The following is a 25,473-nucleotide window of genomic DNA, read 5'->3' as shown; positions in this document are numbered from 1 at the left end:
ATCCAGGATATTTCTAAAGAATAAAAGCTATTATATATTTTTTTAAACTATCATAACTTTTTTAACTTTTTTCACTTACCTTTATAATATAAACATCTTTCTAAGCCAAGAAATATGGGCCTACGTTATGTTAATATGTATGTAGCATTTCATTTTATGTTCCTAACTTTTAAGCAATTCCCTATTAATGAACATTTAGACTAATTTTAAGTTTTTCATTATTATGACCAATATGAACCCCTTCCTAAATATATGAATACATGTTTATGTTATCTAGCAGAATGCTCAGCACATAAAAGGTCCTTGGTAATTTTTAGTGAATATTCCCATTTTTCTTTTAATGGGGTCTATGTGGGGTTTTAGTAGGGATAGATGATAAAACTTCCTGAATGCTATTAGCCAAAGTTACAAAATGCAAAGGGAATGCAGAGGAGAGATGGAGAGAAGGGGGCACTCTGTGAAAGGTGGCAGGGCTGTTTAGTATTAAAGCTTCATGGCCTCTAAGAAAGAGATAACTTGAACTAAAGTCTCTTCTGATATTACAGTTATTGAACGACTGCTCCGAGATGAAGACCCTATGATCAAAGAGTTGGCTGAAATAACCTATGATATTTTGAAGAAAATAGCCCATAAACTGACCTCTGCAACTCTTAAACAAAACTTCCAAAAATTTCTAAAATTATTCTACATCAAAAAATTGAAGCCTCTTTACAATTATAACTCACCCAATGGCCAGATAGACAGTCCTACAGACAGTAAAGATATCAAGAATGATAAGGCCTTATAGAAGAGAATGATGATGACATTCATCATTCATAAACAATGGGAAGTCTAACAGTGTCTTGGAGCTGACCTTAGAAGAATGATTTCTCTTTCCCTCCTGACAACTTGAGTCTTTTTGTAGATGCTTTTCTGAAAAATGCTGGAAGCTTTTACTGTTACTTCTTAATTCTCTATTCAAATATAGAAATCTGAGAGAACTGGTGCCTCTGTATGTCTGACAGTGATCAGAAGCCCTATTTCATCAAAACCACTAAGACAATTGAAAATAACATAAGCAAAGTGTTTGATGAGAAGCTCTGGGAACTTGATTCAGTCCGTAAGCTCTACTGAGCACCTTCTAAGTGCCAGATACTGTGTTAGGCAGTGGGGACATTTGGATGATATAGACAAGGTTCCTGATCTCAGGATGGGCACAGTCTAGTGACACATAGTGTGGTCATTTCTATCATGCTGGGAGAAAGACTGCCTAGCGCAGTGTTAACAAAAAAGATATGGAACTTGAAGAAGGGAAAGGGGAGAAGGAAATGTATTCTGGGTACAGGTGTTGAGCAATAAGAGTGTAGGGGAAAGTGGAGGAGTTTGTGGGTACAACTATGAGGAAGAAAGAAGAATGAAAAGAGCTGATACCCAAGGGAAGATTACTTTATGCTAATGGATTTGAGCTTTTTAAAAGAAAGATTGGATAGTCCATCACAGTCAGTACTCCCATTGCCATCAGAATTATAAAACCTCATCAATGATCTTGCTCGACTTAAGGCTCAGGCTTATCCTTCACTCCTCCCACCTTACCTTCTCTGGATCCCCATATCCCCACCTGAGCATAAGCCATTCTAGCCAAAGTAAATTACTTGTAATTAGATGAAAGCACTTTTTCTGTTAATTCAGATGTAGTGGCATCTGAATTTGTAATGTGGCAACTTGCAGTTCAAGTATGTTTTCCCTTCTTTGCTGGGTCACTTCTCTAGTATTGTATGGCAGCCACTCCAGCTTCCCCTACATTCTCCTTCAGCTTCTCTGACTTCTGGGCCAGGTGAGTTTAGTTTTATTGACAAAGGATTCCAGCTTCTCCTGCAAAATACCCACATCATCAACATCAATATTGGAAGCAGTAAGAGATGGACACGGTTTTGAGCTTGTGGGTTCTACCTTGTCCTTGCTCTTCCCATTTCACATACACCTTCCCTCCCAACAGCCTGCCCTGCATATTTCACGTTCCAGGATCAGATGTGAAGATGACAGATTTCAGAGACTAAACTACTTATCCTGCTCCCACAATTTCATATGGTCAAATCCCCAGTTCTGCTTCTGTAGTTGAGTCCTGATGGATATATCTGGGATCCATTTTCTTTCCCTCTTTGATCAAGTTGGGTGGGTGTTGTTCCTATATTTTGCCTTAACACCCTGTGATTATACCTTTCATCGCTTTTATCACACTGTAGTAAAATTATCTATTTCCTTCTCCTTCTGCCTCATAAAATGGAAGTTTCATGAAAGCAACTGTCATATCTTACACTTGGTTGTGTGCTCTTGGGCTCAATGCCTGGTACCTATATATGCTCAATGAATACTTACCAAATGAATGAAATGTTAACAAGACATATTACCTTCACACGTCAATAAAAGTTTTTACATATTTATGAAATGTGGAGTAATAAAAAAAGACTAGAAATAAAGAATACATAATTTTAATTTATCCCTTAACCCATATTATTTTATATATCCAGGTGTCTCAGATCTCACCTTTCAAAATTAGGGCAGATTTTCATTCTCACCTAATGAACTAGCAGAATACCTAAAGAGGTAGGATGAATAAGGACCTCCCCAAAAATAATCCAATTCCTAATCCCTGGAATCTGCAGATATTTTGCTTTATGCAGCAAAAGGAACTTAACAGATGTGATTAAAAATCTTGAGATGGGGAGATAACTTTGGATTATCTAGGTGGGCCCAATGTAATCATAGCGTCTTTATAAGAGGAATATGGGAGGTCAGTGAGAAAGGGGATTCTTGAAGATGCTACACTTCTTTTTGAAGATGGAGGTAGGATCCATGAGCCAAAAAAATGCAAGGAATACAGGTCTACGAGCTGAAAAAGGCAAGGAAATGGACTTCCATAGAATTTCCAGTGAGCAAGGGTCCTACAAACATCTTCACTTTGGCCCAGTGAAACCCACTTGGGACACCTGACATCCAGAATTGTATGACAATAAATTCATGTTGTTTTAAGGCCCTGTTTGTGGTAATTTGCTAGAGCAGCAGAAGGAAATTAATATACCTGTATTTCTGCAAAACAAAGAAAACCAAATCAGCCAATACCCATCAATCGACCAGACAACAACTGGTATAATGGGCCTTATACAATGTTGATATTTCTTTATAAGGTCTGATAATCATATTAGACATGATCTTCATCATCTCCTGGTTCTCTCTCCTCTTTCTCCTTTCCATATTTTCTCTTCACCCCACATTTTCCTGATTTCTTCAGGATCTCTGAGTTGTTTTCACTTTACTTGGTAAAACACTCAACTCTCCAGAGGCTTCAACTCCTACTTAGATATCCAGGTCTTCCATATGCTCTGAAGACATAAGAGTATCCCTTCAATAGATTCCACCTTCTTTAGGAAATAGTTGTGGTTATGAACACCTTTCTTCTTGGCACATGGCTGTTATTCCCATTTTTGAAAAGTATAACAATCCTTGAAAGCTTCCCCATTGTTTGCTGGAGTAAGAGAGAAACAGTCAACATGGCCTTTGAGGCCATGCAGGATCTGGCCCTGCATCACTTGCCAGCCTCATGGAACACTCTCCTGCTCACTCTTTGTGCTCCAGAAACACTGGCTTCCTCAACTCCCCATTCTCCCCATGAATTAGGATCTTCACTCATGTTCTTCCTGTGCCAGAAGCACTCTTCCTTTCCCTTCACACAGTCAGTTCCTACCCATCCTTCAAAACCCAACTCAGAACTTATTTCCACAGGAAGCGTCTTTGACCCCATATACCTTTGGAGCACTTACCACAATAACTAGGATAATTAATGATAGAATAAATTAACGGAAAGGTAATTTATCTGCAATTAGTTGCCTCTACTCTGGCCCTGTTGCTAAAATGCCAGCTCCACAAGATCATGAATTGTGTTTGCTTGATTCACCCCTGTATCCACACAGGCCATAGGAGTATTTAATACATATTCGTCACATGGATAAATGGATAAGTAAATAGACACAGGAGCAGACTTTCTGATACTAGGTGGCTAGATATGTGTAAGGGAAGAGACAGCCTAAGCTTTATTGGGCATGTTGTTGTGGCCCATGGTATAGGGAAGTGGGACACGTTTGTTGCAGACTTACTACATGATAAGCACTCTTTGTCTATTTCATTTCATCCTCACAACAATCCTGAAAAAAAGGTATTTTTGTTCCTATTGCATAATTGAAACAATTTCATAGACTCTGTTGGCTTTGATATTCATGCAAGGGGAGAAGATTCGAGAGATCCTGGTGAGTTCACTATTCCAGGAGGATAACTGACCTCCATTTTATACCACAAAATTATGGTGGCACCCTGTCAGAGAAGGAGGTATCCTCCCTCTTAGAGGCCTTCTCTAACTCACATGTTTCCACAGCACACTCGGCCTAGTGGCTACTGTACCCCAGACACTACAAAGTGCTTTGCTTGTAATATCCGACTTATTCTTCCCAACAATCTTAGCAGCTGGGTATTATTACTGCTCCCATTTTACTGAAAAGCAATCTGAATCTCAGAGAGATTGGTTAAATCATCACATAACTTAAGGAGAGGAGTGCAGAATATTTGAACTCAAGGACTCCAGAACAGGATACTTAATCACTATATCACTGAAATTGCCCTTCTGTGGATTTGTTTTTCCCACTGGGTATAAACTCGGTTTGCATATTGGAATCATTTAGACTGATTTAAAAATACATATCAATAAACAGGCTTTAATCCAGACCATTTATATCAGAATATTTGGGCTTGACACCTGGCCATCAGTGTTTTTTAAGAGTCCTGGTAGATCTACAGAGAAGTTAGTATTGTGTGTCAGTGTATTAGTCAGTCCTTGAGATCGGGTTTAGACATTTCTATATCATCAGCATCTAGCACTGTGTTTGTCATGTGGGGAAAAACGTCATAAATTTATAATTTATTGGGTGTAGGAACCAATCATTTATTTGTTCACAAACAAACATTAGTTTAGTTAGGGTAAAGAGACATTAGGGTAAAGAGACATTGTGCTAGGAAATAAGAATATAAAGCATTTCCAGATGCATGATTCTAATAAGATACTCTGTAATAGGTGAGGCAGAGGAGGAAGAGAGGCTGTTCCCCATTGAAAGAAGAAGATATCTAAATTCTAAAGAGGATTGCTGTTTAGACTGACACATTCGAAATTCCAAGCATCGAACAAAGTAAAAACTAAAAGTTTAATAGACTTGCATCAATTTGTTTAGTTTCCAGTTCATTTTGGTTTTTTGCAACATCTAAATAACCACTGATGCTAAGTTGATAAATACTGAAGCATGTCCATGGTCCTGAGGTGGCACCTTGCAATAATGACTTGAGTAGAATAGGAAGGCACATGGATAGAAAATGGATATTCTGGCAGGGCAGTGTCCTGGTAGCCCAATACAACATTTTCATAATACATGAGAAACATTGGCTTGATGCAGAGGCCAGTACTATGATGGTTCCCTCTTGAGAAAATATTTTTAAAAACCTAGACTTGAATTGTGGAGACATGGGTTAGAGTTCTAGCTTCTCTGCTTACTAGCTGGAAGCCTTAGGTAATTCATTTTGTTTATTTTTCTATGATATGGAGTTAATATTCCCCCAGAGCATGCACAGGATTATTGTCAAGTTTTAATAGGATAATTATATAGAATTATATAGTTTTAAGTAATCCTTTTTGTAAGAGAATGAAGAACATAGCTCTTCCACACCACCAGAATGTTTGAGGAAGATAACAGTCTCATCCAATTACTGCTCTCAGCTTCAATTCTGTGACGTCTGGGTAGCGTGCAGTTCCTTAGTCAGGTGTGACTTCTCATGATCTAGCACACTATACAATGGCAAAACTCTTCCATTGGACTGACAAGCTGGTATTCTGATCCATTTTTTTTATGGTGCTGAAAATGATGATTCTACAGTAGGTTGGATTAGTGTAATAATTTTAACAATAAAATTTGTGATAGATATTGGCTAGGTCCTTAGCAATTCCTTATTCTTTACTGATACATTGGAAGAGGAGATTTACCAGCCTGCCTTGCAGTTAGGTTGGCCAACTGACTCATTCTGGGCAGTCAAATGTGAGTGAGAGTGATAAGTGTCACTTCTATGTCTAGGTGGATAAGTACTAGATGCTCTCACTCCTCCCCTTGTGTATCAGAGGCCATTTGTTAAAGATGATGGCATCACAAAATGAAAGGATTTGGTATCCTTGAGAACAGCTTCTCAGGCAAAATGTCCAATCCACATCAGACTATTGTATAAGGACTGGAGATAATGTTGCACCCATTTTGAGAGAATACTATGTGCCACAGTACATAGCTCATAGCTTTATAGAGTTAAGAAAACCAACTGCTTCTATACATCAAGCAGAAGGCATTCCAAGTAGAAGATTAGGAGATAAAACCAGTGCTACTGTAATACAAAAACATAAATTACTGGCTGGGCGCAGTGGCTCACACCTGTAATCCCAGCACTTTGGGAGGCCGAGGCAGGTGGATCAGAAGGTCAGGAGATCAAGACCATCCTAGCTAACACAGTGAAACCCCGTCTCCACTAAAAATAGAAAAAATTAGCCGGGCGTGGTAGCGGGAGCTTGTAGTCCCAGCTACTCAGGAGGCTGAGGCAGGAGAATGGCCTGAACCCAGGAGGCGGAGCTTGCAGTGAGCCAAGATCACGCCACTGCACTCCAGACTGGGCAACAGAGCAAGACTCCATTTCAAAAAAAAAAAAAAGAAACATACATTACTTTGATTCTGATCATTATTATACAACATATCTATATATCAAATCATAATGATATACATCTTGAATATATGCAGTCTTTATCAATTAAACATTTTAAAGTTAAAAATGTTTTCAAATGCTCTTCCATGTATACCTTTATCATCATATCTTATGGTAAAAGGATGGATTATTTAGCATGCAATATTTAATATAAACACATTAGAATCAAGTTCAGTCTTTTAAGGAGAAAAAGCATGAAGCTGCTATGACAGATGGGATTCAGAGTATTGTCATTTTTTCAAATTTCTTTACAACATGAGCCTTCTAAAAAGCTAGCGTAAAAACTAGTATGTCGGTAAATAGGAATTTTCAGGTATAGAATGTGTCTTTACAAGATCCCTGGCTGTTGTTTCTTATGTGTAGATATGACTGGAAGCAAACAGATAGCAAGTATTCTAAATTTTGATTCCATACATTGGTCAAAGAAACGCCATACATGACCTACAACAGTTGGCAATTGCTAAAATAATCTCAGAGAACCCAAATTCACACCAAAAGAAGTAAAATTCAACAGCTGAACAAACTCCTAGAAGTACATCCTTCATACTCCCCAACTTGAAAAGGAAAGATTGAGGTCCACAGAGGACAATAGACAAGGGTGGTTCTTCCAGAAAACAGAACCAGGGGTTGCCAGGTTGCCCAACTAAATATTCACTCTACTGCTGGGGCCCAGAGTCACCATCCCTGCCTGGCAGGATTTGACAATATCTATGAACCGGTGATCACCATCTTCCCATCTTCCTCTTTTCTGAATAGTAGTTTTTCCTGCATTTATCCTGTTTCTTCTCTGCCATTATATATAGAATACGTTAAAGGTAGATAGCATTTTTTCTTCCTGCCTAGATGTAGTAGCACCATCAGAAAGAGAAGGAACCATCTTCTGACTACCCTGAGGAGGATAAAGACAAAGGAGCTTGAGCCCCATTGGCACATTAAAGCCATGTATTAGCCCTGCATTCCTAAATCCAGAATTTCTTGTTATGTGAGAAAAATTACGCTCCTTTTTTAAGCTGTTGGTTTTCATTTCTGTTACTTTCAGCCTAACGTAATTAGGCTGAAAACACCATACCATCTCTAACTGGTATGCTGTTGGTTTTCTGTGCTCATAGCCAAGTCCTTTACTATTATAATACTATATTTCATTGGCTCAACATTAAGATCCACCCTCATTTTATGTACCAAAAAGAGAAGAAAACATTCTGCCAAACTATAATATAGCATTGATTATAAGATGTTGCTATTTCAGAGATGTTAAGATATGATTTGATTAAATAAATTAAGTAGAGTTAGAATTTGAGCCCTTTGCTTAAAAATAAAATAAACATATATATTGGCATAGACAGAAAACTTTGGAAATATACACAAAAGCCATTAATAGTGATTGTCTTTGGGGAGTAAAAACGAAGGATATAGGATATAATACTTATTTTGACTTTTTGCTTTTTATTACATTATAAGCAACTTTTATGAGTAATCCAAGCCAGAAGTAAGCAAGCACTATGAAATGGGCATTCAATTTTGTCCACCACTGTAATCCTAAATTCAAGAACAATGCCTGTCATTTGGCACTCAAATATATGCTGATTCAATGAATGCTTTTAAACAAGTCACTGTCATTGAAAAGGAAATAAGAAGTCATCTGATTTCTCATCATTAATCTACAAGCTCTTTTGTAATAAGAGCTATGTCATATTTGTCACTGAATCTTCAGCACGTTGCACAAAACCCTGGAACTATATAAACATTTTCAAAATTTAAAAAGCATGTTATGGCCGGGTGCTGTGTCTCACGCCTGTAATCCCAGCACTTTGGGAGGCCGAGACAGGCGGATCACGAGGTCAGGAGATCGAGACCATCCTGGCTAACATGGTGAAATCCCGTCTCTACCAAAAATACAAAAAATTAGCCGGGCGTAGTGGCGGGTGCCTGTGGTCCCAGCTACTTGGGAGGCTGAGGCAGGAGAATGGCATCAACCCGGGAGGCGGAGTTTGCAGTGAGCCCAGATCAGGCCACTGCACTCCAGCCTGGATGACTGAGCGAGATTCCATCTCAAAAAAAAAAAAAAAAAAAAAGCATGTTATGCACAGGAATTTATATTAAATATGTGGAGTGTGAAGTAGTGATTTGGAGTAGTCTCTTGACTTAATAAAAGTAGGCTATCAGGAAAAATTGGTTTGATGGCTATCTGCTGGAGGTTGCCAGCAGAAGAAAGGAGGGTGTAGTCAGGAAAGCCAGCTTCACTGCCACTATGTTATTGAAAGCAAGGTTGCATGAGGGCTTCTATCAAGACTGTGACAACAGGAATGACAGGTGAGATTTTGCATTTCCTTGGAATGTTGAACATTTCAAAATACAATATTATATCTATTACAAAAATCAATATCCCACTGTCCTCCAACCCCCATAAGGATAGAGTAAGTTGCAAAAATTGAATCCTCAAATAATTAAATTACCAATATTCTCATTAGAGAGTTGTGATAAAATTAGCAATTTTGTCATAGGCTCTGTTTTCACTAGACTGTTCTGATTCCTCATCAATGTGTAAACAAAAAATAGAATTCCAAGTCCCCCAATTGTCTTAATGGACCCCCTCTTGGCCAAGGGAACCCCAAAGAAACCTGAAAGACTTGTTCAAGCCATGATGGAAAGTGGAAGGTCAGACATGCCTCATTGTTCACTCCTCTCTTTGGAGTTTAGATGCAACTGACTGACAAACTCAAGACTAACAAAACAGACTCTATAGCAATAAGACAATTCCAACCTGACTCTGATATACATGACAGATAACAGGCTCTGAAGGAACATAAGTATTCTACTCCAAAATATATTTATTTGACAAATTCTGAAATGGCCCTGAAAATCTGTCTCTTGTGGGGAAGATTTGCATTCTGTAGAGAGTCTCTTTCCCTTACTAGATTTTTTTTTTTTTTTTTGAGAGTCTGACACCTTTTAAGTTCTGGTAAGAGACATTCACCATCTATTCTCTCTGAAGCTTGCTACTTGGAGGCTTCATCTGTATGACAAGAACCTTGGTTACCACAAACCCTTTATCTAAACTCAAGTATTTCTTTATGCTGAGTTCAAGTCTTCAGGTGGAGCGTAACTCTTCCACCCAATTGCCAATCAGAACAGCTCTGAATCCACCTATGACCTGGAAGCCCACCTCTCCCACCCATTCAAGATGTCCCACCTTTCCAGGCCAAACCAGTGTATACCTTACATGTATTGATTTATGTCTTTGCCTTTAATTCCTGTCTCCCTAAAATGTATACACATGTTCTCAGGACCTCCTGAGGCTGTATCATTGGCCATGGTCCTTAACCTTGGCAAAATAAAATTCTAAATTGATTGAATCCTGTCTCAGATACTTTTTGGTTTACAAATGGGACCTTCTCTGTACCTCTTCCTCTACCACCTTACAGTGACATCGAAATCAATCTAGTCAAACTATGAATCTACACTTTGGAAAAAAAATGGTAAGAAATATTCCTTTTAGGCCAGGCACTGTGGCTCACACCTATAATCCCAGCACTCTGGGAGACTGAGGCAGGTGGATCTCTTGAGCCCAGTTCAAGACCAACCTGGGAAACATGGTGAAACTCCATCTCTACAAAAAATACAAAAATTAGCCAGGCATGGTGGCATGTGCTTGTGGTCCCATCTACTCAGGAAGCTGAGGTGGGAGGATCACCTGAGCCCGTGGTGGTTGAGACTGCAGTGAGCCATGATTTCACCACTGCACTCTAGCCTGGGCAACAGAGTAAAATCTTGTGGAAAGAAAGAAAGAAAAAGAAAAAAGAAAGGGAGGAAAGGAAAGAAAAAAAAAGGAAGGAAGGAAGGAAGGAGGGAAGGGAGGGAGGGAGGGACTCTTTGTGAAAGTTCTTAGTCAAAGAATGTGGAAACCACAGTTCTATAATATTAATATATTCGTTTGAATTGAATTGCTACTTAGAAATATATTTATGAGGCCAAGAGTTACTAAGCTATTCCACAATGTCAGATAATTTAGTTCCTGGTATTTTGGGGTCCCATTTATTTACAGCTTGATTTCTGTTACTGTCTTTTTTCCCTTTCTTTTATTCTCTTCTTTTACCACTTATGTATATGAAAAAGTCTCAAGGTAAAATTTTCCTTCAGGACATCAGCTATAGGGGAAGGCCTCCCATCGGGGAGTTATAACTGTAGTCAAGAGTAGTTTTCTAAAAAGAGGGGAAAAAAGTCTGTTTAATAGAGGTAATGGGTGACTGGAAGAATAATTCTAAGCAATAGAAGTTGTCTGGGCTGGCAGTGGCTTTAAATGAGCAAGACGTTCATTGCTGTAAACAAGCTAGGGAAGGAGTTTCACAGTGTGCTTCAACAAGATACAGAGGATATAAATCAATAGGGCCTGACAGCCACACAAATTAGTGACATAAATCATGAGTATTTTAGTTCATTTCTTGATAATAAAATGTCCATCACTTTACAGATATATTTACTAAAACAATTCATAGAGTAACCTTGACCATGAAATATTCTCTAATTACTCCAGAAAAGTTTCCAGTAAATGGAACCCATGCATTCAGAGGAACTTACAGGTATTTCAAACATGGATTAACTCTTTACCAAATGAAGAAATATTTTTAAAATATTATTCTGCCAAAGCATTAACATTGACTTCTAAAAATTCTTTGCAATATTTTAATTTGTTTAGCCACAATTAGAAAGTACCAGACACCTGCCCAGCTCTGCAGTTCCAAAGTTTCCCTACTCCCTTCCCCAGATATGGTAGGTTTCTATGTCTAATTTGTACATAGCAGTTAACTTTTATTGAGCTCTTCCAAAGAGCTAAGCATTCTATATGTATCCTATAATTTAACTGCCCATAGCATTTAACTGCCACATCAAAATATAGGGAAGGAAAAGTCACAGGAAGATAATGTTTTGTAGGGCAAATAAATCAGATGTTTCAGAGAATGTTTTTTTCTCTTAGTAGGCTTATACAGGCCTATATTTATGCATCTCAGGCTTCAGAGGTTTTATTTTATGGCTTGAAATTAAAAGACACTTTCACATTTATTATTTCACGTGACAGTTTTTATTCTAAAAGATATGTACGGAATACCTTGTAAACTGACCTCACAATTGCCACCAAAACTGTTAAATTTGTTTTTTATAACACTATAAAATTGGTTTTAAATTATTTGTCTTTATATTGCATGCTTTACTGTCTTTGCATCTAGTGACCTTCCCATCCTTACCGTTTCAGCCTCCACTCCCATAGCCACACCCTGGACCATGTAGAATTACTCCACTACTGATAACTTAAATTCAAGCAATCCTGCTTAAATGACAGAAATTTATTTTCTCACAATTCTGAAGGTTAAACATCTAAGATCAATTTGCTGGCAGATCTGGTTTCTTTTTTTTTTTTTCTTTTGAGACAGAGTTGCTCACTTTGTCACCCAGGCTGGAGTGCGTTGGCACCGTATCAGCTCACTGCAACCTCCGTCTCCTGGGTTCAAGCAATTCTCCTGCCTCAGCCTCCCAAGTAGCTGGGACTACAGGTGCCCACCACCAAGCCCAGGGTTTCACCATGTTGGCCAGACTGGTCTCAAACTCCTGACCTCAGGTTATCTGCCTGCCTCAGCCTCCAAGAGTGCTGGGATTACAGGTGTGAGCCACAGCACCTGGCCCCAGATCTGGTTTCTTCTGAGGCCTCTCTCCTTGGCTTATAGATGGCCAACCTCTCTGTGTCCTCTGACGATCTTTCCTCTGTATCTGTGTCTTAATCTCTTCTTATTATTAGGACACTGGTCAGACCAAATTAGAACCCACCCTAATGAACCCATTTAATCTTAGTTACCCCTTTAAAGACCCTATCTCCAAATACAGTCATCTTCTGCAGTACTACAGGTTAAGACTTCAACATAGGAGTATGGTGGGGAGCACAGTTCAGCTCATGACACCTTCATTCCTACCACATCTCATCTTTCACTTTACTGCGAAGATTCAGACCCTTAAACCCTGTTGTTAAATCTTCATTGCCTTCTTTGCATGGCTTAGGACTCTTGTCTTTCACTTCAACTGCCACGCTCAGAACAAAAGCTGCTACCCCACCATCCCCCTTCCTTTGAACCTATCTAGGAAAACTCTAACCTTAGATGAATTCACCTATTTTACTTCCCTCTCTGCTCCTAGATTACACTGCTCCCTGAGAAACATTACATATGCATGCAGAATGCTGCTATTGCCCATGAAGAAGTCCTGTTCTATTAGAAATCTGTGTTCCTCAACCCCAACCAGACCTTGATACCCCAGGCAAGCCTTATAGGTAGTTCCTGCCTTTATTTAACACTCCTGAAATCTACTACTTGACCACTTGCCCACTCATTCTCAGCAGATGACTTTGCTCCCTACATTATAGACAAAAATAGAAGCCATCATCCAGGAAATTCCTCAACTCCACCATGCCTCTTTCTTTGAACCCAGCCTACCCATATTTGCCTCTACTCCCTTTCTTACTACCTATTCTATCAGACTGGAGATCTATTTGATTCCAAAATTCATGTGTTCTATTTATATTGGGGATGGGTACGGCAGAGGCAGCAGGAAATGAGGAGAAAGGAGAAGCTAGCAAGATAATTCTTTCTGATACATAGTCAAGCATAAAAATTACATAAAATATTGTGTTATTTTAACTCAAAATCTGATTGATATGGTTTTGCTGTGTCCCCACCCAAATCTCATCTTGAATTCCCACATGTTGTGGGAGGGATCCAGTGGGTGGTAATTGAATCATGGGGGCAGGACTTTCCCATGCTGTCCTCATTATAGTGAATAAATCTCATGAGATCTGATGGTTCTATAAGGGGACCATCCTGCACAAGCTCTCTTTTTGCCTAGTGTCATGATTAGGAGGCTTCCCCAGCCACTTGGAAGTCCATTAAATGTCTTTCTTTTGTAAATTGCCCAGTCTCAGGTATGTCTTTATCAGCAACGTGAAAACAGACTAATACACTTGTATTTATTAATTTTGCTTTATAAAATTTTAGTATAAAATTATATGCCATCAAGCTTTATTAAAATATGTAGGTTTCTTCTTTCCGAAGAGGCTATCAGAAGTTCTTATAAAAGTTACAAGTGAAATTAAAAAACTGAAGCTTATCTTAAGGAGTTGAGCAATGTGGGATGGCAGGGGGTCGGGGGAGGGGCATGAGTTATGCATCATATGCACTTGAAACAGATGTCTACTGGGTGGCTGCCCCAGAAGAATCATTTTTAGTTCCAAGGTCCAAGCCTATTAGACTAAGTATCAATTGTGCAAAGCTTGGATGAAGATTCAAGGCCTTCCTGGCACATTCTTCAAGGCCCTTTCTTTTTCAGCTCTTTATCTAGTTCCTAACTTTTCTTAAACTTATAAAAATATTTCATTCTTATATTCAATAGTTCCTTGTACTCAATTTTTCTCAGTAGTGATCACATATGAATCACATTTTATCTGCAGTATAGACAGCAGCTTAAGGATGTAGACATGAAATAATTTAACTGAACCATTTTGTTAGAAATTTTTTTAAATCAGAAGTTTAGCTGCAAACGTGGAGGAGTTTTTAGATTACCTAAGTGGTGTTTTATCAATATCTTATATGTATTTGTAATGCAAAAATCTTCACAACCAAAAAGAGACATTCGTTTTTAAATAGTAATCATATGTTACTGCAGATCTATGTATCACTAATGTATGAAAAATCTGGCATGCTTTCTGAGGTCAATGTCAATATCCCTTAGATGTTCACATTTTTTATTGATTTTTTTTCATCCTGAAAGTTCTTTCTATTCATTTCTCTTCAACTTGTACATATTCAGTGTTTATTTTCAAGGCTACAACCCTGTCAAAGAGTGTTAAAAACCCAGAAAAAATATCTCAAATGGCTCTTCCACACCTGTCACAGAGCAATCCCAGGACCCCACATGCAGATTCCTCAGGCTAATACCACCGCACTGTCCCTAGTGCCTTTCCATTTTAAATACCTTACATGTGATATTTTATTCTTACAACAATAGCCTGAGGCACATTGAAATTGATGAGGAACCTGAAGTCTAGGGATTCCAAGTGACTTGTTCATGATTAGCAAAATAGTTAGTGGGGAGAGTTAAGTCTTTCAACTCTAACTTCCAGTATTCAGTCAACTATATTGATATATCTCTAATTTGAAATTTATTATAATTATTATTTTTCATTGGGGTGATATCTTTAACTGGCACATTGTTAAATAATAAAGAGTAGCACAGTTCTAGACTCTAAACTCCCAGTGGAATATCTGGATCAGGTCTACCATTTATTCTTATAAGTTAGAAAGTCAACAATTATGGTTGGAGAGAAGTTTTATTTCGATATCCCAGAAATGGGTTAGGACCAGAGATGTGAGAACCAGAGAAGGCCAGAAAATAGAAATATCAACCAAGCATCATGTATACTTACCTGATTTTTTTTTTTAACTTTTCAGCTATCTGTAGTGGTAGTCTGACTAAAACAAAAAGACATTTCAAAAATTAAAATTCTTAGCCATAAGTCTACTTATTCTTTACAATCCAATTTCATAAACGAATTTTTATCAGAGTCATGGTCTCTATTTCTGAAATAAGGTATTTGATTCAGCTCCCTTATATACTTTTATGGCACTCAATTGCTGGGGGATATTGAGAGGTATCTACCAGTCTACACACCCTAGGTCCAATCTCTGTAGCTTACTTTTAGCTTCAAATATGTATCACTTAAAAATATTTTCATTATATAAATTCTTTTCAAATACACATTCAAAATATATATATATTCAAAGTATTATATAAACAAAGTTTGAGTAATGAAGATGGAATGTCACAGAAGCCAAAACCCAACTGTGGGGAGAGACTAAACATCCCTGGCATTAGTGCTACTCTGTATCTCATATATTATTAACTTGCTCACCACAAACTCCCATCTCTTCTCTTCATCAATCTTTTAGTATTTCTACACTAAATCAATTGAGATGTTTATTGAACACTTTTTTGTGATTGGCACTAGGAATGCTCTGTGCTTGGCATTAGGAATAGTACCATGAATGTAAGATGTATTTGCTTTCTTCAAAGAGTTTAAAAGGCAATTGAAAAAACAAGACACACATAGAAAATTAAGTAATAACACAAGAGATCATAATAATGCAATGCGAAATAACAAGCAAGGTAGTATATAAAAAGTGGCCATAAGTTAGGGAGAGAGAGAAAAAAAACTGGCATTTCTGAGAACCTATTTTATGACAAGTTCTGTACAAAGTGGCTTTATAGATTATTGCATTTCTAGATGGAAACAAGCTTTGTTAATCAGCATTATATAAATGATGTTGTTTCCCTGAGTTTTATCTATTTGAGATTTCTGGATCCTGAGTGTAATAGAAAGGATTCATTTAATGTAGGAATTTACTACCATAACACAATCCTATTAATATCTTCATTTTATGAAACAGAAAATTGAAGCTCAGAAAGATTAAATAATTTACCTAAAGTCACACATCCAGTAGGTGGCAGAAGCAACTTTTAAATTCTAAACTTAATGCAAGTCACACAGGTTTTTAAGAGTATCTCAAACACACACTCTGGAATAAAAACCAGATGGCCTTCACTACAGCTAAGTTAATCATAAATATAAGTAGCATTGCTCTAAAAAACATGAAGCAGGATGCTGACATAAATGACCAGTTACTCTTTGTTGAGGAATTGACCAGTGTAGTCTGAACCCCTAGCCCATGTGATCAAGGGTACCAAATCTAGTATAATTTGGTCTAGTTTGCACACTGGGCTCTCTTCATTTGTAAACTCAGCAATTCTCATGGTGAGGGAAGTTTTTTTGCTTTCTTTGAGTGGTGGTAGGTGGGGAGAGTGTTTCAGGGGAAGTGACTCCTTTCTAGGCTTCACCCTTCATTTTTGACCCGGTAAGCTCAGGATAAGGCCTGGTAATCTGTTTTATTTTGATTTGTAATCCATTCACATTAGCTTGCTGTTCGCTATTTAAGAACCATTGCTCTCAAGCATGTTTCAGGGCAATACAGATTTGGTTTAGCTTCAGTTTAAGTGACGAACAAAGTCCACTTTAAGTAATTCATCTCTTATTTTCTAGAGCTGCTGTGCTTACCTCTGCTAAAAGCTGTGAAACGTGCTGCTTTAACCTACAAAAGCTTCTCTGAAACAGAAGTGTATATTTTTGTGCCAATATTTTTCTTACCAGCTGTGCTTTCTTCCAGGGAGATCGTGCTTTGCCACTAAATGAGCCTGTGTGCAAAAATCCTCTCTGCCAAGTAGAACCTTGCTGTTTCATATTCATCAGCTAATTTATCCCTGTGACCACTTTTTGCAGTATCCCTATTTTACAGATTTTTTTAAAAAGCAAATTTAAGAAAGGAAATAACTTTGTCAAGTTCATGCAGCTGATACACACTGGAGGTTGAGTTTCAAATTGGGTCTGCCTGATGCTAAATTATTTTCCTTTGACTTTTCTCTGTCTTCATTTTCTCTCCTGCCTTATCCGTTGCCCATGTGTTAAGTCCCATCGTGTTACCCACAAGCATACCTCAGTCTTATTCCTGGCTCTTAGTATTGAGGAAGTTGTCAACCTTGGCATTAGGTAGGTTTTAAACTGGACGTTCTGTTCATGTATGAATTTTATGAATAATTAATTGGTTTGGTGCCCACTAAAAGGACCAACAAGATTATTTTCTGGTAATTTCAAGTTTCATTGTGAAGATTACACATAAATTTTTTCTACTCCTTATTCATTCATCTAATTGTTTAATGCCTGTGTTTTATTGTCAAGGTCGATTTATTTGCCAGGAATATGAGGTCTCTGCTTGAAAAGAAAATAGTTTTGTTATCATTTTTTTTTCCAGATCTGGTCATAATCCCTAGCAAAGATATTCTGGTTAATGTTACCAATAGGGTAAAGGTCAATGAAAAGCAGTAAAACAGTATTTGTCAATGTTTTATGAATTTAAGTGGACTTAACTGTAGAGAAACTACTAAAAATCATAGTCTTCTCTGTACTAGGCTTCCTGTTCTAAAATAGTGCTCATTTTTAAAACTTCTTACCATCCAGTAAATAATTTTGTGATCAACTATGTATGCATAGGGCATCATGCTGAGGAAAATCCAAGTTAGACTACAAGACATGACTCCTACACTCTGTAAGAACTATCATCCATTTTCAGAAAGAAAAATTTATGCAATGAAATGATAACCAAGGAATTATAACTAGTGGATAAAGTGAAAGTTCAGATGTCAAAGTAAACAGGGACTTCTTTGAGTTGATGTAATTCCTAAGAATAAAAGAGAAAAAAATCACTTTACTATAAAACAGAGATTATAAAACAACTTTAATTTTCATCACAACAGAAAATGCTAAGTTATGTGCTTGAACAAGTTTTTTGTTGTTGTTCTCTGGCGAAAAGATCAAAGAACATTTGAATCTCTTCCAGCACCTCAGAGGTCAAGCCAACAAAACTAGCTTACAAATATACTAGGTCTCCTGTAAACAAATATATGCTGCTTTTCTCCAACATGGCCGAGCCCAGGGGAGGTGGCGTGCAAGTATCCATGACGGCTTTCTGGCACTGGAGTGGAGAGGGTAGCGAAAGAACAAAGCACTTGCAGGGTGAGAATCTGAATCCGGCCTGAGCTGAAGAAGAGAGGCTTGTTGTTGCCAATGGTGGTTTAGATAATGGTGTGAGTAGAAACCAACTGCTCCTGGTTTTAGAGAAATGTGGACTGGTGGATGCTCTCTTAATGCCACCTTACAAGCCCTACTCATTTGAAAGATACAAAACTACAGAAGAATCTAAGAAAGCCTATGTTACTCTCAATGGGAAAGAAATAGTGGATGATTTAGGACAAAAGATGATTCTGTATTTGAAATTTGTGGAAAAAGCACAATGGAAGGAGTTGGGGCCTCAAGGCTTACCACTAGGCCTCACAGTAGTAGAAGAAATAATTTCTATTGAGGATGAGAAAATTCTTTTGGAAAGTGTTGATCAAACAAAAGATACAGACCATCAAAATTTTCAAAAATGCTTAAAACACAGAAGAGTAAAGCATTTTAGTTATGAGTTCCACTGTAAGAAAAACAATGTAAATAAAGATAAGCCTTTGCCTAGGGGTCTTCCTGATGTTTGTGATAGCTTTTTGGAGAAATGGTTGAGGGAGGGTTACATTAAACATAAACCTGAACAATTGACCATAAATCAATATGAACCTGGGCATGACTGCTATGGATTTTAAGTACCCAGATGGTATCACAGTGCCAGTTATGTTGCCTTGTTTGAGTTGGCTGGTGATGACAGGAGAATCTAGATACCTTTGGGCCCATGGGTTACCCTTTGGCTTGTGATAGCCAGAGGAAAGAGACTCCTCCCTCATTTCCAGAGAGTGATAAAGAAGCCTGACAACTAGAGCAAGAGTACGTCCATCAAGTTTATTAATAGATTGCTGGACACTTCAGCAGCATGAGATATACAGCTTGGCCACATATCATTGAGTTTTTGAAGGCTTTGCCAAGTGGCTTAATAGTGGTTGATACTGGATGTGGTAATGGAAAGCACCTTGGCATCAATAAGGAGTTAGATGTGATTGGTTGTGATCAGAGTCAAAACCTTGTGGACATTTGTAGAGTGAGACAATTCCAGGCTTTTGTTTGTGATGCATTGGCAGTACCAGTCCACAGTGGGTTTGGTATGCCCGAATCTCCATTGCTGTTATTCCCCATTTTGCAACAGCAGAACATAGAATGACAGCTCTTCAAGAACATGTTGAACTCCTGAAACCTGGTGGGAAGGCACTCATTTATGTCTGGGCAATGCAACAAGAATATATTATAATAAACAGAAGTCCAAGTAGCTTACAGGAAACAGAACTAGCCAAGGAAAGAGAGAGGAGATAAGCAGTGATACCTCAGTGCAGGGGATGCTTGTGAAGCAAATGCCTGATGTGGGCAGTCAAGACTCAGCATCTTCTGTCGCCTCCATTAATGACTCTTAGGAGGGAGGATATAATTCAAGGCAAGTTACTAATTCCAAGCTGCCTATTCATATTAACAGGACTTCTTTTTGTTCTTGGGATGTACTGGTTCCCTGGTACCTTAGGGGAAACCCTGATAAAGACAAACCTGTTGAGCAATTTGGTCCCATATGATCCTATGACCCAAGTTCCATGTTTCATCATTACTTACGTGTTCTGTGAGGGAGAATAGGAAGTTGCCTGCAGGACTGTGAGTGATTTCAGCATTCTGCAAAGCTACTACAATCAAGGAAATGTGTGTGTGATTCTTCAAAAGGTCTGATTATTTACCTGAACATATCATGTATAAAAAAGAAATGCTCATTTTGTTTCAAAAAAGGAGAATAAATTAATTATCATTTTAATTAAAGAGAAAACTAAGAAACTACCAAAGGAGAGCTCTTGAGAAAAAATTGGAAGTAGAGATTCATTAGGAAACATTCAGTCAGCTACTGTTGGCTGACCTCATAGAGGTAGGCTCCTACAACTTCCCTACAAGAGATGGCTTCTAAAAGCGATTAAAGTAATTTGTGCAGTGCTTGTAATTCTTGAGTAAGAGTCCACCATTTTGAAGATAACCTTTTGTTATAAAGTGTTACTGAATGTACTAAATCATGTAGGATCTTAGTGAAGTAATTCTATCACATTTTAATAAAGGAAATATTCCTGGTTAATAAAAAAACAAATACATGCTAATCTTCAAATTAACTTGACTAATCTATCTATAAAAGCTATACTATTCATCACTATAACATTTTTTATTGTAATATGCAACATTTTCACAAACTCTAATGCAGACATGAATATCATGCTAACATCAGCCAATAGGGTGCCTGTTTTGCAGCTTCTCTTGCCTTCCTGTGTGTTCCTGGGTGGCCCATCATTCTCAGGTGCAGTATGTGGACTCTAAGAATGAAATGGTCAGATTCTCTGGTGTGAAACTCAAACTACTGTCCTTATTCCTCATTTTTTAATTATAGTGTCTAAGTGGTTTCTATGTTACTTATGGTCCAATAAATGATGGGTATCCTCCTCTTGATGGTATTCTGGAGTCGGGAGAGGTAGTGAAATGGAAGAATAACTCAGGTGTATCACCTGTTAAACCCAGGAGGTGGAGGCTGCAGTGAGCACAGATAGTACCACTGCACTCCAGCCTAGGCAACAAGAGTGAAACTCCATCTCATAAATAAATAAATAAATAACTTGCTGAGGGGGTCCTAAATTTTAAATATATACCACTGTTGTCAGACACTTAGGAGTGGAACTGGAAAACTGGCAACGAAGGAGATCACTGGAATAAGTTACAGAGAACATGTGTCACTAATACTTAGAATATTATCTGGAATATAATAGACACTCATTTACTAGATTAACAAATGAAAAGTGTATATGAATGCAGCTTAATGTGCCAATGAAAGGCATCATGTGCATTCTCCTTAGTTATAAGTTCCAACCAGCTGGCCTTCATTTTACATATTTGCTATTTTGGCTATTTAATATGCCATGCAACTCAGCATGCTGGACAGTGCACGTGTGTGTGACTTGTAACTAGTCAGCTACAACTACAAGTTGAATTAGTTAATTAACCTACTTCACATTTTTAGGTCTAAAAACAAAATAGGTGTTTTGATGTATAAGTGGGTCTTGATGGCAGAAATACTTCCCCATAGTGGCATCTGGAAATATATACGGGTAGTCTTTTCTTTTTCTATGCCTAGGAGTTTTCACTGGTATTTATTGACTTAGGTACTAGGTAAGCTAAATACCCTGCAATCTTAAGGATGATCTCACACAATGAAAAATTGCCCTGCCCAGGCTGACTTGCCACAGTGGCTCAAGCCTGTAATATTAGCACTTTGGGAGGCTACAGCTGGAGGATCACTGAGCCCAGGAGTTTGAGACCATCCTGGGCAACATAGCAAGGCTCCATCTCTACTCTACAAAAAAAGAAAGGAAAATTAGCCAGGCATGGTGGCACTCACCTGCAGTCCCAGCTACTTGGGAGGCAGAAGCAGGAGGATCTCTTGAGCCCAGGAGTTCAAGGGTGCAGTGAGCCATGATCGCACCACGGCACTCCAGCCTGGGTGACAGAACAAGACTCCAACTCAAAAAAGAAAGAAAGAAAAAGAAAAATTGCCTGGCCCAAAATGTTATAGTGAGATCGTTCATAAATTTAATCCTTAAAGTTCTTTCAAGTTCTAAAATTACATGATTCTAAGTGGAAAGTACATTTTGAAAATTATTGTTTTACAATGCAGACATGAGTATCAGGCTAACATCAGCCCATAGGGTTTCTGTTTTGCTTCCTCTTTTGCCTTCATGTGTGTTCCTGGCTGGCACATCACTCTCAGGTGCGGTAATGTGGGCTCTACGAATGAAATGGTCAGATTCTCTGGTGTGAAACTCAAACTACTATCCTTGTTCCTCATGCGTCCAAAACTAGCCTGGAAAGTCTTTTTGGCCCTTATACACCAACCCAGTTCCAGGTGATAGAATATGAGAAATGGAATGGAGCCTAAAAGGCTATCTTGTCCCCTCACCTCTACTGCCCCAAAATTACCAAAACAACCAACACAAGGGTTCTTCCTCTAATGAGCCATAAAAGTGATCTTTCTTATTCCATAAGGTTCCTGCTCTGGAAGGCTCTGGTAACAGCGACCATTTTCCTGGTAACTTAGGGTTATTTATAACTCCAGCAGCTGCCACAGAAGGCTCTCGGGTGAGAACTCAGAGTTGTAAAATAAGCTCTTCTTCATTTATTTTCCTTAATCATGGCTGTCTTGGTTTTCCTGCCCCTGGGGCAATAGTGGCAATGTGAGGAACAGAGACCTTGCCCCTTCGTAAAGGAACAAGTGGAGTGACCACTCTGGACCTATCATTGGACCTGACTTTAACTCAGTGTTTCTCAACAGTGCAACCAAATGTCAAAAATCACAGACAAACATTGTTTGCACTTGCTTGTTAGTTCCAGGATTAAAGACAGTCTTTTATTACCTAAGTTCTAAAATGTTTTGGTTTTATTTTTTCCCTATCATAATTTTTTAAATTTAGTTTTCCTATTCTATTTATTCTAAGCTCTTTCATCTACTCACATATGATGACCCCCAAAGGTAAAGCATACTAACAGCTTCTTATATATACATTCATATTTTTCTCCCTGATCAAAATCCATTACAGATCACATGAGTATGTCTATGTGTCTTTGTGTTCACATTTATACTGAATTTTTAAAACTCAGCATTCATTTTTGAAATAAGGATCATATTATAAGCACTTTTTTGCATGTTGCTTTTTTCCTTTCCAGTACTTTAATGCGGTATTTACAAGCTATCTGTTAGCTCTAATTTACAGAATAATTTGCTCACTTCTCTAACAAAAAGCATTCATTCTATCTCATTTTTGATACTTTGAACAACACTGAAATAAACTTTTTTATACAATTTGTTCAAGCATGCTTATATTTGTATTTTTATAAAATATATTCCTAAAAGTAAAATCACCTGATCAAACAGCATATATCTTTCATCTAAAGAAAAACTGAAGATACTTTATTTTTATCATTATTGAAGTTAACAATTGACAAGCCCATTAGAGAAAACATTTCACATAATTTTACATCACTGACATAGAGCCCACACATACATGACAAAGATAGCTAAAAACATATGAAAAAGTATATCTTTGGAAATAAACACAGCATTCCTCTGGCTATGAAACTAAAAAAGTTTGAGACACTTTTTAAACTTGTAACAGAAGGTGCAACAGACTGTCAGCTTCATTTAGCACTGCCTGCACTAATTGTTGTTCTCTCGATTCTTTACGAGACATTAGCTTCAGAATATGGACCCTAAAGAATCCACATCTTTGGAATGTTCCATCGTAGCTTTGATGATCAAGTCTGACTCTCCAAAAGCTACTCTCATTTTATAGAAATCTTTCAACCATTATGCATCATCAGACATGACAACAGGTGTCACAAGAGATGTATGCCTTGCCTCCAGCAAATCAATTAGAAGAAAACAAAAATTTCTTTAAAATACAAAGAAAATATAGAGCAAGACAACAGAATGTGAAGTCTTCCACTCATATCTTCCAACAGCAACAATAATCTAGCAACCATCCAGGGATGAAAGTTTTTTCTTAGCAGTTTTGTGATTCAGAGGGGACAACGGAGTAGAGAATGCCCCCTCCCCCAAGCAGAGCCTAGGCATTTGATATTCTGAAGATTTAAAAAGGGGCTCTGCAGAAAGCTGTGGCAAGCAAAGGATAGGTTAGAGAGAGACAGGACTAATAAATGTGTCGACTTCAGATACATTTCTTGTGAAGGACAGCAAAGAATAGGTGGCCTTTTCACCTCCTAGAGAGATAAAACACTGGAGGCCACGGTACAATTGGGTGTGTCCTACCCATCTTTAAATGAATAAGGCTATAGGAATAGTATTGCTTCCTGAAGTATTCACAATCTTTTCTTTGCATTATTTTAATTCTATTTGTGTAGCATTAAAAACTGAAAAGAAGTTCTATGTAAAATGAGAGCAGAGAAAATCATGTTGTCTGAATTGCAGCCCTAGAAAACTTCATGAACCTATGACTTGTTTTTAATTTTTATCTACAAGTCACATTTGATCATTTTTAACTACATGCCACATTTTATATGTACCTATGTATACATGTATTTATGTGTACATACCCTTTAATCCTCTAATCCTTGTTAAAAAAAAATAGCCAGACAGGTAGTAATAGTGTAGTTATCCCTATTTTATTAATGAGTAAATCAAGAATTGGAAAGGTTAAGTGACTTGCCCAAGGCCACGGAGCTATAGAAGTGATTTGGAATCTCTCATACTCACACTTCAGAGATGAAGATTACTGTCTTCAAAAGGCATGAAGGGTAATTCCTCAAAATTAGACATATACCTGTTTACACTAAGTATCACTTGCTTAATGAAGGAGTTAACTAGATAAAATGAGTGAGATGTTATAATTCCAAGTGACATCAAAATATAGTTGATAGGAAAACTTTTTTTGAAATTTTACTGTGTTTCATGACTGGGAGTTAGGTGCAGTTTATTTTGTCTAGCTGCCAACATAATTTTACCTGGTACTAATTTTACCTGGTTCCTGGTACTAATAGATCAATTTGTGGAATTTTGATCTTTTCTGTGACCACACACTGTATGTACTCAGAAACAAGTAAATATAAGCTTGAGAAATACAGGCCTTTGACCGCAAAATTCCAAGACAGGACATGAAAAGAGAGAGCAGAGAAAAGTCATCCTCCTTATTGGGCTATCTCAATTAAGTAGCTAAGTTTCTACAGTATTTGGAGGACTACTATGAGGTACCCACAAAAGAACTAGGAATAAGGAAAACAAGGTAAACTTTCAAATAACACATAATAAAATGGAGTACAGAACTGCAAAGTCACCTGGGAGAAACTGCTTGACTCCCAGGCCAAGGGTCCAAGAGTATAACCAGCAGCTTGTGTTTACTATAATCAAAGGAAAAGCAGAAACTAGGTGGCCATGGGAGACTGGCCTAGAGTCCCATCCATCACAGAGAGTTGGTGTTTGCTCACCCATTGAAAGACCAATAAATGAGTAT

General features: G+C 37.8%; 2 protein-coding genes across 3 annotated transcripts in view; both read left to right on the top strand.

The window, feature by feature from the left end:
* MROH9 (maestro heat like repeat family member 9) overlaps positions 1–1,315 on the top strand; it is a 117,508-nt gene extending 116,193 nt beyond the window's left edge. Inside the window, exon 22 of one of the 2 annotated variants that reach the window (XM_024232369.3) lies at positions 546–1,315. In XM_024232369.3, the coding sequence (XP_024088137.3) occupies positions 546–787 (242 nt within the window). In that variant the 3' untranslated portion in view covers positions 788–1,315. The remainder of the gene's footprint in view (positions 1–545) is intronic. The other variant, XM_063726495.1, reaches the window with a different exon arrangement.
* LOC100443792 (alkylated DNA repair protein alkB homolog 8-like) lies at positions 994–19,095 on the top strand. Its single transcript, XM_024243834.2, has 2 exons — positions 994–1,099; positions 18,497–19,095. The coding sequence occupies exons 1-2, from the start codon at positions 994–996 to the stop codon at positions 19,093–19,095; spliced, it is 705 nt and encodes a 234-aa protein (XP_024099602.2).
* Positions 19,096–25,473: the final 6,378 nt, after the last annotated feature.

This window comes from Pongo abelii, chromosome 1 (genome assembly GCF_028885655.2).
Source record: "Pongo abelii isolate AG06213 chromosome 1, NHGRI_mPonAbe1-v2.0_pri, whole genome shotgun sequence".
Lineage (NCBI taxonomy): Eukaryota > Metazoa > Chordata > Mammalia > Primates > Hominidae > Pongo > Pongo abelii.
Note: the sequence above shows the minus strand (reverse complement) of the source record. Positions and strands in the feature narration are given on the sequence as shown.

Coding starts and splice junctions, on each gene's coding strand:
- LOC100443792 (XM_024243834.2), top strand. CDS start 994: ATGTCTGACAGTGATCAGAAGCCCTATTTCATCAAAACCACTAAGACA. Junction 1,100..18,496: donor CTGGGAACTTGATTCAGTCC/GTAAGCTCTACT, acceptor ATCCGGCCTGAG/CTGAAGAAGAGAGGCTTGTT.